The sequence below is a fragment of the Aethalodelphis obliquidens genome, unplaced genomic scaffold, assembly GCF_003676395.1.
Source record: "Aethalodelphis obliquidens isolate GAN/ISIS:26980383/991018 unplaced genomic scaffold, ASM367639v1 scaffold125, whole genome shotgun sequence".
NCBI classification, from domain to species: domain Eukaryota; kingdom Metazoa; phylum Chordata; class Mammalia; order Artiodactyla; family Delphinidae; genus Aethalodelphis; species Aethalodelphis obliquidens.
The window spans coordinates 348,069-364,632 of NW_020838069.1; the positions used below are offsets into that span (position 1 = coordinate 348,069).

General features: G+C 45.4%; 1 protein-coding gene across 9 annotated transcripts in view; it reads right to left on the minus strand.

The window, feature by feature from the left end:
• The window catches only part of IP6K2 (inositol hexakisphosphate kinase 2), a 29,173-nt gene that overhangs the window by 2,593 nt on the left and 10,016 nt on the right, over positions 1-16,564 (minus strand). For 6 of the 9 annotated variants that reach the window (XM_027098832.1, XM_027098826.1, XM_027098828.1 and 3 more), the window contains 3 exons: positions 5,722-6,049; positions 3,595-3,817; positions 2,385-2,560 (listed from right to left, as the gene is read on the minus strand). In XM_027098832.1, coding sequence (XP_026954633.1) covers positions 2,385-2,560; positions 3,595-3,817; positions 5,722-5,923 — 601 coding nt within the window. In that variant the 5' untranslated portion in view covers positions 5,924-6,049. Of the gene's footprint in view, positions 1-2,384; positions 2,561-3,594; positions 3,818-3,908; positions 4,707-5,721; positions 6,050-9,027; positions 10,657-16,564 lie in introns of those variants that run through there. The other 3 variants (XM_027098834.1, XM_027098833.1, XM_027098830.1) reach the window with 2 other exon arrangements.

Below are 16,564 nucleotides of genomic sequence, written 5' to 3' on the forward strand. Positions count from 1 at the left end.
CCCCTGCATCGGCAGGTGGACTCTCAACCACTGCGCCACCAGGGAAGCCCTTATATATTTTTTTATTCATTCATTCATTCACTTATTTATTTATGGCTGTGTTGGTCTTTGTTGCTGTGCGCAGGCTTTCTCTAGTTGTGGCTAGTGGGGGCTACTTTTCGTTGTGGTGCACCAGCTTCTCACTGCAGTAGCTTCTCTTGTTGCGGAGCACGGGCTCTAGGTGCGTGGGCTTTGGTAGTTGCGGCTCGTGGGCTCTAGAGCGCAGGCTCAGTAGTTGTAGCGCACGGGCTTAGTTGCTCCGTGGCATGCGGGACCTTCCTGGACCAGGGCTTGAACCCATGTCCCCTGCATTGTCAGGCGGATTCTTAACCACTGCACCACCAGGGAAGCCCTATTCTTATATTTCTAAGAGGTCAAAAACTGTATGGGGTGGGACAGGGAGAGTGGGAGGGAGATGCAACAGAGAGGAGATATGGGGATATATGTATAGCTGATTCACTGTTATAAAGCAGAAACTAACACACCATTGTAAAGCAATTATACTCCAATAAAGATGTTAAAAAAAATCATAGTAAAAATAAGAATTAAAAAAAAAAACTGTATGTAATACTTCATGACACATGAAAATTGAATGAAATTCAAATCTCAATGACCATAAATAGAGTTTTATTGGAATACAGCCACATTCATTCATTTACATTATCATCTATGGCTGCTTTCAGGGTACAAATGGCAGAGTTGTGATGCAGTCAGTGTATGGCCTGCAAAGCCTAAAATATTCACTGGCCATTTACTGAAAAAGTTTGCAACCCCTGGTGTAGAAGAATGACTGAATTCACATCTGGAATATGAAATATACATGAGTCTGTACCAGTTCTGCATATGGGAAAGACAGCCATCAGAGACTACTGTGATTGTGTCAAAATGACTCAGGAGCCTATTTTGAAAGGCTCCCACTTGCCAAGCATGGGACAATTTGAGCATCAGTAAAGGTAACTGCAATAGACTAAAACACGTCAAATATGTTTAAATTCATGGGTTCATAACAATGCTGAAAACCTCACTGGTCACCTTTGGAGGGTGTTAAGAAACCATCTCTTTATTCTAAATCTAGTAAACAAAGGAAAATAAACTCTTAACCTGCCTTTCCTATATGAACTATACCTCAGGATAAGCATATAGTTGATGAGGAAGAGCTTCTCTTTCCAGAAGGATTCCAGCTAATGAATGAAAAAGGAATGACAAAATTAGAAAATCACCTAATGAAAAAATGGCTCTAAGGCAACTGCAATACAAAAGAGAAAGACAACAAAACACTGTGCTTCCCGATGGACAGCTACAATACCATCTCTGAGGGATTCTTGCCCCCACCCCCCCAAAACTGAACCTGAATCTGATCAAGCTTGTAGATAAAATTATCAACTCAATGGAAACAGAGGGGAAAGAGTAACATGTAAAAGACACCACAGGATGTAATCAGTAAAATCCAGATTGTGGGAAACTCTAGAAGACCCAGTTTCTTTGACAAGAAATTTCCAAGAAGAAAAACCAGAAAGGGTATTTTAAAAGACTTAAACATTTCAACCATATGCAATGTGTGAACCTCATTTGGATCCCCATTCAAGCAAATAATCAACAAAAATATTTATGAGACAATTAGGAAAATGGGGTCACAAATTAGATACTTGATAGTAAGGAATTACTGTCCACTTTTCAAGGAGTAATAATGGTATTAATGTTTTAAAATACCTTTATCTTTCAGAGATACATGCTGAGGTGTATATAGATGAAATGAAATATCTGACACTTGCTTCAGAGAGTGTTCAGCTGGGGGCTGCTGGGTGTATAGAGACAGTCATGACAGGAGACTGACATGACTGGGTTAACCAACTGCTGAACCTTGGTGACTGGTACTTCGAGGTTCAATGCATTATTCTATCTGGTACATCCAGGTTCCCTGACTCCAAAAAAAAGAAAGGACCCTGTGTTTTCTTCATGTGCTAACCTGGTGAACCAGACTGAAAGGTCAGTCCTACCCCACCGCAGACCCTGGCAGTTAAGCACTATTTGGGGACTTCTGTAGGAGTCTGAAAACATGAACCAGGTCCTTGCACTCCAGGCTAAAGCCCCCCAGGTGCAGGTTGGTCCCTCCATGAGGTGCCCCTGACCCCCAGGAACCCATCAGACTCCCTCCCCAGCACCTGCACTCCCAGACCAGCCTTTGGCCCCGAGGGAAGTAATATATGCCCACAGTTACCACGTAGGGTGTCCTAGCACAACCATGACTAAAAAAAAATTCAATTTCTCTCTCCAAGCTCGTAGGGTCTCCTCTCACTTGCCCTCCCTTCTCCCCAAGGCAGAGATGCCCTATGAACAAAGGATACTGTACTGGTTCCGATGTTTTGCATTCTCCTTCATTCTCTGTAACTGTTGCTGGTGACACTTCATGCTCCAAGGGTTGTAGTGTTTAAGCTGGGAACTGACATTCCCCTTTTTCTCTACACTGTAGTACAAGACTTCAGATTTCTTCAGCCACTCAAATTCTTCTTCTAACTTATGGCTATAAAGAGACAAGGAGCCAATAAATCATAATGTCTTATCAAAACTCAGGGGCAAAAAGGCATGAAGGAACTTTCTGGAGTGATAGGAAGTTTCATACCTTGATGTGGTGGTTGTTTTAGTGCACACAGTAAACACTTCATTTACCATAGTATATTATACCTCGACAGTTGATTGATTGATTTAGAAACTTTAATCTTTATTTTCTTTTTTAAAAATGTTTTAGGCTGCGCAGCATGCAGAATCTTAGTTCCCCAACCAGGGATCGAACCCGTGCCCTGTGCATTGGGAGTGCGGAGTCTTAACCACTGAACCTCCAGAGAAGTCCCAAGACAGCTGATTTAAAAAAAAAGGGGGGGGTGTGTGTCAGCTCGCTGTTTTTCTACAGTTGTTTTTCTACAGTAAGGAAAACCTTCGATGAAAGAACAACCTCTGCCTCCAGCCCGCACCCTGCAAGGCAGCCTTCACTGCCCTCTTCTTCTAGGTAGTACACCCCCTGGCTTCTGGAACATCCAGGTTCCCTGACTCAGAATGCTGGAGACTGAAATTCCATGAGAATAAGTCAACCTACTTAGCTACGTTTTTAATATGTATATAATTTATCTTTTCACAAGCTCTGCCAAGGTGTGGCACTTGGAGCGCTCTGCCTACGGGGATCCCCAAGATTTGGGGACGCCCAACTGACCATTCTGTCTCCCACTATCAGTGAACAACCTGAGGTGATGGGATGGCTTCTGTCTGGGTCACTGCTACATCCCCAGGATGCCACATAGGGCCTGGCACAGGGCAGATGCAGGAGGAGTGAGTGACTGAAACTTTTTTACAGCTGCCACTACAGTTGTTTTACCCGAAATGGCATGATATAACTCAGAGTCAATTAAAGAGAAGCTGGGCACACCATGTGGGAACTGACCACTGAGTGACGAGGTACCTACTAATAAGTCCATAGTGTGAGTCCTTAGCCCTAGGGGACTGGGCTGTAACTGAGATCCCTCCTCTCCCACGGAGCTCAGTCTCCTCTCAGTCTATACCCACCTCTTCATCTTCTCCTCCTTCCGGTGCTGGCGCACCCAGTCCTTAGGGATCTTTTCTGTTTCTAGGACGTGATGTTTTTTGTTTGTCCACCTTAGCAGCTTACTTTTTGGTTCACAGTCTGAGTTATCTACACTGTCCATAGTTCCGTGGTCCCCTTTTAATGGATATGCTATTAAACACAAGTTCCTGTCTTCATCTTCTTCAAAGCGCACAGATACCACACCTGGAAGAAGGGTGAGGAACAGAGAGGACTTTTAATTCCACAGGAAGATGTGTTACAAATAACATGATTGTAACGTTTAGTTTTTTCTTACCCTGTTCCTTAGTCTCTATGTTGCCAGAGGCCCCAAACTCATCTGCAAACCTAACAAATATCAAAACATCTAGAAAAGATGACACCATACAAGACAAGCAATTAAGGAGCAAACATGGCCGAGAGTCTTCCTCTCTGATGCACTCAACAAGGCAAGAGCCAAAGAATTACAAGACACATTTTTCCATCATTGAAAATGTTTATTAATTTTTATGTAATTCTTCTAATCCTAAGAGAGACGTAAAAACATTTGCTCTTAATATCTTGTGGGAATTTTTAAGGCCCTAAACAGAAACTCCAACGGCCTTGAGGCTTGCTTTAAAGCAGAGCCTGAACAGAGATTTGCCTGAGGGGTAAGAAGCATCCAACGGTAAGGGAAGACTGGGCAAGCAAAACAAAATAAAGGAGCAAACGAAACAAACCACACAGCACAAAAGACACCCTAGCAAAGGCTTCTTGCAGTGCCCCCGCACTGGGCACCCCAAGCCTTTTGCCCTTCTTGAATATATTGCTTTATTGGTCTTTGCAGTCTCATGTCACAAAAGAACAAAATGAACACAAGGCAAATAGGGTTGGGCTGGGAGCACAGACGCGTAGTGGCCTTGAAAGCAGCTTTCCCCGAGTCTCTAGAACCTGCCATGTGTAATTAGACAGTCTTTGAGGAGGGGGCTGTCAGGTGAGAGTGTTTCAGCAGGTGCCGACGAGTGCCTTACAGCCGACTGGCTGAACACCTTTCCTCCCAGGCCTCTGTGGCCTGGGATCACTCAATTTGCTCAGTCCTTGCTGCAGGGGAATGCGTGCTCAGAGAGACGACGCTTCTGAGGTGGTACCTGGCTCTGGGCGCAGAGGAGCCGGGGTGGGGAATTCAGGGGACCACATTTTCCTGTGGCCATGGGAAAAGAACCGGGGAAAAAAATGGGGGCGGGGCAGCCAGCTAACAAGGGGCCTTTGGCTTTGTCCTGGAAAAAACAACAGAGAAGGACCAAGTGAGGGCCCCCAACTCCCCCACCCCGACCGCAACACACATGCATATTCAGAGTACAAAGAGAGACGCCCAGTACATTCTGTCTTCAAAGAGCATGTTTCAACAGTTCCAGAAGAACCCAAGTTGTTCAAGAGTCTTTTGCATAACCAGGTAATGCAACTTTAAAATTATTTTCCTTAATGGATTCTTCCTGATTTACAAAGGATCTCCGCCCTCCCCAGGAAAGACCACACCATGCTGTTGGCTGCTGATTCCCCCCCACCCCCACCAAAACGCATTATAAAAAGGAAGAAAGAGTCACCACATGTGAATCAAAGGGTTGCCGTAATATAGCCATTTCGGGGACATTCCGTAATAGCAAAGGGCTTCAGCTAATCAGCACAAGCCTCCCACTCCTGCATTCCATCTGGCTCAACTCTGCTCCCAGCCTACCTAATCAACAGGGCTTCTGGTTTCCTGGAGGACAAAAAGCAGGCGGCAAGTATTCTGGGTAAAATCCTCCCAAAGTCTTCCCCGGATGTCTCCTCATGGGGGACTATGGGTTACCGAGATAAAGAGACACCTGAACATAAAACACAACTACACTTCCACCAAAAATAAACTCAAAACAAACCCACAAAACAAAACAGAATTGAGCAATCTTACCGAGACTTGAAAACTGAGGGTGTGAGGTGCTGGGCGGAGGGCCAAGAGGAGAAGGAGGAGGGAAAACACAGAGTGAGTGGGAGGGGTGAGGGCTCCGGGGATGGCTGCCTGGGCTTTCCTTGGCCGCGACGCCTTGCATGTCCTTGCCAGGCGCTGGCGACCCCTACAGCAGCTGGGGGCTCACCTTTGTACTGGGGAGTGAATTTGCGCATCTCCGCAGGGAGGGTCTCGTAGAACTGGTGCTCCCTCGGGACCAGAGGCTTGCACAGGGTCGTCTCGTTGAAGCGGAGCACGCACGAGTGCCCCCCGACCTGGTGGACAAAGGGCTCCAGCAGGATGCCCTTGGCGCGGGGCTCCACGTCCATAGCCCTGAAGGCTGGGCTCATCCTCCAGGTGCAGGCAGCAGGGAGAAGGGGGAGGCAGCGGGGTGCAGCGGCCAGCGCGTCCTCTGTCGTCTGTCCGTGCGTCCGTCTGTCTGGCCTCAGCTCCTCGGCTGTGTGGGCCAGGACGCTCTGCCGGAAGCAAAGAGTGACAACGGAGTTGGAAAGGGCCAGGAACCGCCTTAGAGGCGCTAGCCCTCCTCTTCCAGCAGAAAGACAAAACAGCCTGAGCTCCCGCAGGGTCCCGCCGACGCCGCCCACTTCGTCCCCGCCTCCTCCCACAGAAACAAGCAGCCAGAGCTCTCCCCCGCGGGCCGAAGCCGACTGGCAGGGACTGGTTGCGGGACCCCGAAACAGCCCCAATCACCCCACCAGGCGTTAGAAAGCCACTACCGCGAAGCCACGACGACGAAATTGTGATTTTAGGTAAAATCACAATTTCAAACCTAATATCCTGATTAAATCTTACCATTTTCTAATAAAATTGTTAAACTTACAGTAATTTATATCCAAGTCCCTCCATTAATTATATAAATATATTTTAATAGACTTTATTTTTTTAGAGCAGTTTTAGGTTCACGGCAAAATTGAGAAAATACAGAAATTTCCCATATGCCCCGCATATGCATGGACAGCCTCCTCCATTATCAATATCCCCCATCAGAGTGGTACACTTGTTACATATGATGATGAATCTACACTGATAGAGCACCATAGTTTACATTAGGGTTCACTCTTGGTCGTTAATTTTTTTTTTTTTTTTTTTTTTTGGCGGTACGCGGGCCCCACTGTTGTGGCCTCTCCCGTTGCGGAGCACAGGCTCCGGACGCGCAGGCTCAGCGGCCATGGCTCACGGGCCCAGCTGCTCCGCGGCATGTGGGATCTTCCCGGACCGGGGCACGAACCCGTGTCCCCTGCATCGGCAGGCGGACTCTCAACCACTGCGCCACCAAGGAAGCCCCGTTAATTATGTTTTTATAAAATGCATTTAAAGGGAGAACCTACTTAGGCACCAACTAGTAAGATTTACTCCCCCAGGGTGCACACACTTCCCTGCTCAAGGCCAAAGACAAGCCCCATTAACCTTATTAGCAGTGGAGCTTGGGCCTAGCTTTAATGATTAACGTCTGTATCGAAAAACAACTGATCAAGGCTGGCTAACTCCTTTTAAAAAGATACACAGTGTTCTAGGTCACCAACTATTTTTATCCGTTCTATCCAGATCTCCAAAAGCTGGGGCACACCTTTAAACCAAAGCTGCATTCTTGGGGCACTAAGGGGTCTCATTCACTGAGATCCAGGAACTTAGACCTGACTTCAGATCCCCAAGCACACTGGATCTCAGCAAAGCACACCTCTATGCGCCTGTGGACCATTTCAGGGTCTGTCAACCTCCTTCTGTTTTCTGTCTATAATTTACAGACTACACAGTTGCCACTAGCACTACTAACGGGGCTTGGGCTACATTTCAGTATCTGTACAGGTTTCTTACTGGGAACTCCTCCAACTCCCATGACTCCAACTGAGATGGTGGTGGTGAGAATGGGTTGGCTGGAGCTTTGCCCACTGTCCTCTAAGGTGGGTAAAGCACCCCAGTCTATGCTAGGCTCACTATAGGAACTTACTTCATATGGTCCTCGGGATACTTTCTATGAGGTAGACACCTCTCTCCCTGTTGGAAACAATGAAGCTGATTCTGGGAGCTGAGGAAACTCATCCAGGGCTAGGGACAAGAAGCCACAGTTTCCAAATGAACCTCAATCTGTTGGATGCCCCCACACAGCTGCCTCTGGGGCCCAAGGTCTCTGGCACATCTGCCTTGGTATAGCACTTAAAAGTATATGGGACAGGGCTTCCCTGGTGGCGCAGTGGTTGAGAGTCTGCCTGCCGATGCAGGGGACACGGGTTCGTGCCCTGGTCCGGGAAGATCCCACATGCCGCGGAGCGGCTGGGCCCGTGAGCCATGGCCGCTAAGCCTGCGCGTCCAGAGCCTGTGCTCCGCAACGGGAGAGGCCACAACACTGAGACGCCCGCGTACCAAAAAAAAAAAAAAAGAAAGTATATGGGACATTTATCTTGTCCTGTGACAGTGCTTTCACCATGTATTTATATTTTCTGTTTATAAAGCAGCCTCTTTAGGGACTTCACTGGTGGCGCAGTGGTACAGAATCTACCTGCCAATGCAGGGGACAGGGGTTCAAGCCCTGGTCCAGGAAGATCCCACATGCCGCAGAGCAAGTAAGCCCGTGCTCCACAACTACTGAGCCTGCGCTCTAGAGCCTGCGAGCCACATCTACTGAGCCCATGCACCACAACTACTGAAGCCCGCACACTCTAGAGCCTGTGCTCCACCACAAGAGAAGCCACCGCAATGAGAAGCCCATGCACTACAACGAAGAGTAGCCCCCGCTCGCAGCAACTAGAGAAAGCCCACGCGTAGCAACAAAGACCCAACACAGCCAAAAAATAAACTAATTTTGAAAATAAATAAATAAAGAGTTTAGCTGGTGTTAATCTCTTCCTTTCAGAGAGAACGCCCATTGGACTCAAGGATTAGGAATCAATAAGCTTTCCTATATGCAAAGAGCAGAATACCAAAGCTGCTGATTTCTCACCTGGCACTACCTTCTCATTACAGAAGCCCTCAGGAGGGCATGTGCTGTGAGGAGTCCCAAGACACAACACAGGCAATCAGCTCGAAGGATGAGTACCTTCCAGCCATTCCAGACTCTCTCCGGAAGGTGGAGCTCTGAGATGCTTGGCCACGCAAGCCCTTTAGGTTTATAGAGACCAGTTCACACCAGTTTTTCAGTAGTGAAAAAGACATCTTGAGTAAGAGCAACACCAAAGGAAAGCTACTGACTCATGATCGGTCTGCCAGTACCCAAGCAAGAACCAGGTACCATAATTATTAAACTGTGAAAGCACAAGATGCTCCCCATGGGCCAGACTTTAGAAACACAATTCAAACCTTTCATAAACGTGTAAAACTCCTTTTGTTACTACAGCAATGCTGACACCAATGCAATCCCTTTCCAATTCTGTTCAAGATTCCTTAAATGTATTCAATTAAGTAGAAAAAAAAATCTCTCTCCAGGCATCTCTCTTACCCATTCCCCATCTCCAGCGAAAAATCCAAAACAAAAACTGGTCCTTCATGGCAGCTCTCTGGAGTATGGTTCGTGGGTGTGGCTGGAGGCTGAAAAGCCCAGTGAGGGTCTATACCTCCTTCTCCCAGGTCTCCGGTGTGTTCATTAGCTGCTGGAACCTTGACACAGAACCTTGCCAACCCTCCCGCCAGCACCCAACTCTGGCAGTCCACAGGACGTTGCTCCCCGGAGAAGAATCATCATCTTAGGTAGAGAGACAAGGAAAGTAAGGCCCTTTCTCGCCTGTGCCAAGCCTGATGACAGAGGAAACTCCTAAATGGTAGAATTAGGGAGAAAACTGATCCTGTAGTGAGGTGGAGCCAGATTCTAGTCCCAGTTCTGCCATTCAATTGCTTGGAGGAAGATTCCAAGTCCCTGCTCCCTTTGGGTTCCAGTTTTCTGGTAACCAGCAGTTTGTTTTAATCAAATAGGAAAAAACAGTAAAAATCATTGCATTGCACATAATAAGGTTAAGTCCTGTTTTGTGATTCTTTGATTTCAATTATGTTCAGTCTCTCAATATGAAGATAACTATGGCTTCTCTATACAACATACTTCTTACATTTGGGGCTTCAGACAAAGAAATGCAGCTTTTGTTCTAGGGTCCCTTACAGACCCTATCCCTGTGGGAAAATGAAGGATCAACTTCCCAAGGATTACACCCCAGATCAGCTTCTTCTCTAGTGGCTTCAGCCTGGTCAGAAGAAAGAAAAATGCCCAAAGCATCTGCTCTGTTTCACTGCTACTCTTTTTCTGTTCCACATGTGGTTTGAGCAGTTGGATCTCTTAAAGGTTTTTACACATATGAGGTCTAAGGCCCAGTTTCCCAGGAATCCTAGAATATTAATGGTTACTGAGAAGTCCATGTGATGTGTGGACCCTGAATCTAGTGAGACAGGGAATAACCATAAAACACTGGCTTCAGATTTAGCATCTATTTTAGCTTTCCAAATTGCCTCACGTTTGTCCACGAAACTACTGATAGGTAAGAAACACAGAACATGATTCATCCTAGGACAAGACACAGATTTCCCCCATAGCCCATCCCCCTAAATCTATCAAATTGGTTTAAGGATCTGCTGGAAACAATGCCTTAATAGTCTTAACTTATAAAATACTGCACATAAAACAACTATGACTCATGAAAAGCCCTGGGCCCTTAGCTCACACATCTAGAATGTGGTTCATGAGGCTACAAATGGGCTCTGCTGGGGCTACTTACTCTGCCTCAAGAAAAGCCCCAGGGTTGGGCAGTCACAGGAGATGGTGTGAAGCACACTAGCCCAATGGTGGACGAATAACCTTGACCATCTGCACCTCCGCTCCATGAGCCCAGAGCCACTGCCCGCATCTGCACACATCCATACACAACCCATGACTATACCACCAGGGTCAGTCACTGGAATTCTCAAACGTTGCTGGTAGGAATAAAAGAAGTACAGCCACCTTGGAAAACAGTTTGGCAGTTTCTTATTAAGTTAGACATATACTTATTATATGACCCACTAATCCTACTCACAGGTATTTACCTAAAAGAAATGAAAACAAATGTCCACATAAAGACTTGTACACAGATGTTCACAGCAGCACTATTCACCATAGCCAAAAGGTGGGAACAACCCAAATGTCCATCAAATGGGTGAATGAATAAACAAACTGTGGTGTATCCATATAATGGAATATTATTCAGCAATAAAAGGAATGTATTGATATAGCAACAACAAAGATTAATCACAAAAGCATTATGTTGGGCTTCCCTGGTGGCACAGTGGTTGAGAGTCCGCCTGCCGATGCAGGGGACGCGGGTTCGTGCCCTGGTCCGGGAAGATCCCACATGCTGCGGAGTGGCTGGGCCCGTGAGCCATGGCCGCTGAGCCTGCGCGTCTGGAGCCTGTGCTCCGCAACGGGAGAGGCCGCAGCGGTGAGAGGCCCGCGTACCGCAAAAAAAAAAAAAAAAAAAAGCATTATGTTAACTGAAAAAAGCCATCACAAAAGACTATATACTGTGTGATTACATTTATACGACATTCAAGAAAAAGCAAAACTGTAATAGCAGAAAGTAGAAAAGCAGTTGCCAGGGGGCAGAGGTAGGGGAATAGGACTGACTGCAAAGAGGTCCAAGAGAACTTTTAGGGGTAATGAAAATGTTCTATGCTGTGACTGGAACAGTGATTACATGGCTGCATAAATTTGTCAAAACTCATCAAATTATAGACTTAAAATCAATAAATCTTGGGGCTTCCCTGGTAGCGCTGTGGTTAAGAAGCCACCTGCCAATGCAAGGGACATGGGTTTGAGCCCTGGCCTGGGAAGATCCCACATGTCGCAGAGCAACTAAGCCCATGTGCCACAACTACTGAGCCTGTGCTCTAGAGCCCGCAAGCCACAACTACTGAGGCCGCAAGCCACACTACTGAGCCCACGTGCCACAACTACCAAAGCCCGCACGCCTGGAGCCCATACTCCGCAACAAGAGAAGCCACGACAATAAGCCCGTGCACCGCAAAGAAGAGTAACCCCCGCTCACAACTAGAGAAAGCCCGCGCACAGCAATGACGATGCAACACAGCCAAAAATAAAAAACAAATAAATTAATTAATTAAAATAAATAAAATCAATGAATCTTATTGTATACAAATTATATTTCAATAAACAGCTTGAATTTTTTCTTTAATTTACAAAAGTTTCATAAGTACAAATTATTTTAATAATCAGAAAAGACTGTAATTAAAAGATATTAGCTGTTAAATAGGGTTTTTTAAAATAAATTTATTTTATTTATTTATTTTTGGCTGTGTTGGGTCTTCATTCCTGCACGCGGGCTTTCTCTAGTTGCGGCAAGCGGGGGCTACTCTGTATTGTGGTGTGCGGGCTTCTCATTGTGGTGGCTTCTATTGTTGCAGAGCACGGGCTCTAGGCACGCAGGCTTCAGTAGTTGTGGCACGCGGGCTCAGCAGTTGTGGCTTGAGGGCTTATTTGCTCCGCGGCATGTGGGATCTTCCCGGACCAGGGCTCGAACCCATGTCCCCTGCATTGGCAGGCAGATTCTTAACCACTGCTCCACCAGGGAAGTTCCAGTTATCTTTTTAAATTCTTGTAAAGCCAAAGCAAAAGCATACTTTACACACAAAGGAGAAAAACAGAAGCATAATGGCCCAATAAGCCTTTCAGTAAAACACCCATCACAAAAGAAAAATCAACAGCAAATCTGCTCCAATTATACTGGCTTTCTTCTTATTTCTCAAACATGCTTGATACATACCTACCTTAGGGTCTCTGTCCTTGCCATTCCCTCTGCTTGGTGCACTTTTCCCCAGATATCTCCCTGGCTCACTCTTGTACCTCCTTCAGCTCTGTATGCAAATATCACCTTTAATGAAGTCTTCTTTAGCCACCCCATCTAAAAGTGCCATATCTCCCCATCCACATTCCTTACACAACCATGCTTTATTTTCTCCTCAGCATTTATCACCACCTAACATACTATATGTTTTATTTGTCCTGTTTATTTTCTGTCTCCTCCACCCTGCCCCACCAGAAAAAAAAGTCCATAAGGTCAGACATTTTTTGTTGTTGTTGTTTGTTTGCGGTACACGGGCCTCTCACCGCTGCAGCCCCTCCCGCTGCGGAGCACAGGCTCTGGACACACAGGCTCAGCGGCCATGGCTCACGGGCCCAGCCACTCCGCGGCACGTGGGATCTTCCCGGACCAGGGCACGAACCCATGTCCCCTGCCATCGGCAGGCGGACTCTCAACCACTGCGCCACCAGGGAAGCCCCCGGTCAGACATTTTTGACTGCTCTGTTTACTGCTGAATCTCCAGAGCCCAGAAGAGCACCAGCACCGAGTAAGCACTCCACAGGATGTGCCTCAAATCACTACTGCGTCATGAATACCTGCTGCACACAGATCAACAGAGAACTCAAAAGGCACCCACTGCAATTATCCAAACCCACACCAACTGCACAGGGAGTACAATCGTTAAAAAGCGGCACGCCACACATTTTACAAAATGCATTCTGAGCATCAGCTGGGTATTAATTTTGCATTTATAATCTCCCACCTTATTAACTCTGCACTAACTGGGGAGTATAAATGAAGGACCCTGCACCTGAATACTCATCTGGGTCCTGCTGGTGTGGAAACATTTCATGTAAACAAAGCCTAAACTCTTAATCTAATGACAACCAACCTCTTGGAAAATTCTCTCTTGTAGAAAATCAGGCAGAAGAATGGTCACTGAAGAATAAACTTTTAAAATGTGGATACGAGAAGATTAAAATCCTACCATAGTTTAAAACAAATATACTAGTTAGAATTCAGAAATTCTGTGTTAGTATTGAGTTGACATCCCAAACACCCAAGGCTTTCAGGTTGCTAAGTTATCACTGAAAGATAATTATCCCCATCTTTTGCAGGCAAAGCAAAGAAAGGCCATGGGGTTGGTGCTGAGTATTTGCTGAAGGCCTTTTCAGCAATGCTGGTGGGTCTGCCATCCAGCTTCAAACAAGGTGTCTCTGCAAGACAGTGCAGGAGAAAAATTATCCCCTCCATGATCTGGACTTCTAGAAAAGCTGGGCAGCAGATAAGGCACAATCCCTGGTGACAAAATGAATAAACCAAAAGGAGATTTAGCAAAATAAAGCCAGGAAGGAAGAGAAGAAAGCTGTTAATGTTTGCCTTGTGGGAGGCACCAAGGAAGGTGGCTGACCAGACTGACCCATTTGGGTCATGGGTATATGGCATCAAACTACCACCAACCCCAGGAAAACTCCCACCACTGCTCCATAAAAATCAGGTCCTGGCAGGACATCTCTTTTACCCCAACGTGAACGCACTCACCTCCACATCCAGCAATACGAAAGTGTATGATGGACTATTAGGATACTATAAAACATTGTTTATCACTTTTATATTTTTAAAACAATCTGATATGCTCTTCAATTAAAAGGAGCAAGACACAGGGAATTCCCTAGTGGTCCAGTGGTTAGGACTCCATGCTTTTACTGCCGGGGCCCAGGTTGGATCCCTGGTCAGGGAACTAAGATCCCACAAGCCATGTGGGGCAGCCAAAAAAAAAAAGGAAGATACAAAATTGTATAATCTATGATATTAGCTGAACTATGTCATAAGACTTACAGAGGAAAAGACTGGCAAGAAGTTCCAGCTTTGCCACTAAATTGTACACTCAGAAGTGGTTAAAATGGTAAATTTTATGTTATGTTCATTTTACTATGCACCAAAAAACCCTAAAAACAAAAATACCAGCTACTCACAGGGGTCATGGCTGCCCACCCCCTCCCAAGGCCCTGGAGTCACTGTATAAAAAAATGTTGAATGTCTTGAAGTCTCACAGCTGATACATGAAAAAAATTTGACACGTTTACCAAATTTGATGACAATCCTAAAAATTTACATGACATATGATGAATTGTGAGGCTGAAAGAAACTGTTCTAAGTTGTCAATAACAGAAAGCAGATGAGACTTCCCTGGTGGTCCAGTGATTTAAGAATCCGCCTTCCAAGACTTCCCTGGTGGTGCAGTGGTTAAGAATCTGCCTGTCAGTGCAGGGGATATAGGTTTGAGCCCTGGTCCGGGAAGATCCCACATGCCGCAGAGCAACGAAACCCGTGCGCCACAACTACTGAGCCTGCATTCTAGAGCCCACGAGCCACAACTACTGAGCCCGTGTGCCTAGAGCCTGTGCTCCACAACAAGAGAATGAGAAGCCCACGCACCACAATGAAGAGTAGCCCCTGCTCGCCACAACGAGAAAGCCCACGCAGCAATGAAGACCCAACGCAGCCAAATTAATTAATTAATTAAAAAAAAAAAAAAAAGAATCTGCCTTCCAATGCAGGGTATAGGGGTTCAGTCCTTAGTTGGGTAACTAAGATCCCGCATGCGGCAACTAAGACCTGATACAGACAAATAAATAAATAAATATTTTTTAAAAAATAAATTTAAAAAACTGTAACAGGTGTTATCCTACAATAAATTTAAATGACAGCTAACAAATGAAATAAATTTATGGAAAGCAGATGACAATTAACCACCCTAGAGTAGTGACTATGTGATCTTTTTATTATTTACTTTATTTAAAAAATTTTTGGCTGCGATGTGTGGCATGCGGGATATTAGTTCCCTGACCAGGGATCGAACCTGTGTCCCTTGCAATGGAAGCGCAGAGTCCTAACCATTGGACCGCCAGGGAAGTCCCTCTGTGACTTTTTTATAGAAAAATTATGACACTGCTGTCATAGAATGAGGCAGTCAATATGCTGCTCAGAAATGTAGGGAAAAAATACTGTACTATTGATTTTTGAAATGTGTAACTTTTTGTGTTTTCTTTTTTCAATCCAAACATTTACTTTCTTACATTATTGGGTGGGTTTTTTTTTAATTTTTTTTTTTGCGGTACGCGGGCCTCTCACTGTTGTGGCCTCTCACGTTGCGGAGCACAGGCTCTGGACGCACAGGCTCAGCGGCCATGGCTCACGGGCCCAGCCGCTCCGCGGCATGTGCAATCTTCCCAGACCAGGGCACAAACCCGTGTCCCCTGCATCGGCAGGCGGACTCTCAACCACTGTGCCACCAGGGAAGCCCTTTTTTTTAAAAAATTTTTATTGGAGTATAGTTGATTTACAATGTTGTGTTAGTTTCAGGTGTACAGCAAAGTGAATCAGTTATACATATACATATATCCACTCTTTTTTTAGATTCTTTTCCCATATAGACCATTACAGAGTATTGAGTACAGTTCCCTGTGCTATACAGTAGGTCTTTATTATTTATCTATTTTATATATAGAAGTATATATATGTCAATCTCAATCTCCCAGTTTATCGCTCCCCTCCCCTTACCCCTGGTAACCATAAGTTTGTTTTCTACATCTGTAACTCTATTTCTGTTTTGTAGATAAGTTCACTTTCTTACCTTATTGTTTTCATAATTGTAAATTCTTTTGTTTAAAGATGGTACTTATAATTATATATCTATATAAATCAATTATATATATTTGTTACACTATATAAACTTTAGCCACCACAAAAGCTGGATCTGCCCAGTACTAAGTGGTAAGATTGTTATTCCCATCTCTTCAGTTTTCTGAATGTTCCAAACTTCTTGAAATTTTCTCGAACTCAGAGCATGTGTTTGTTACCTTTATAATTGGGAGTGAAAATATTAGGGGGAAAAATAATTCACTATGACTGAAATAAGAAACCCAGATGGCTGCTGAGCTCTTGAAGGTTTTAAACTCATCTGCCAAAAAACCCTGATGCAACCCACACTGCATGCTCAGAGTTCCACTCCATGATGGAGACCCTGGGAGACTGACCACATGTAAACAAGGGAGGATAATCACCTCAACACATCCTGTCCCTGAAATGTGTACAAGGTGCTGAAAGGTCAGAGGAGGAAGTGACCAACTCAATCTTCAGTGACAATGGGATACAACCATGTCAGAGAAAAGAGCTACCGTTTACCAAGCTGTT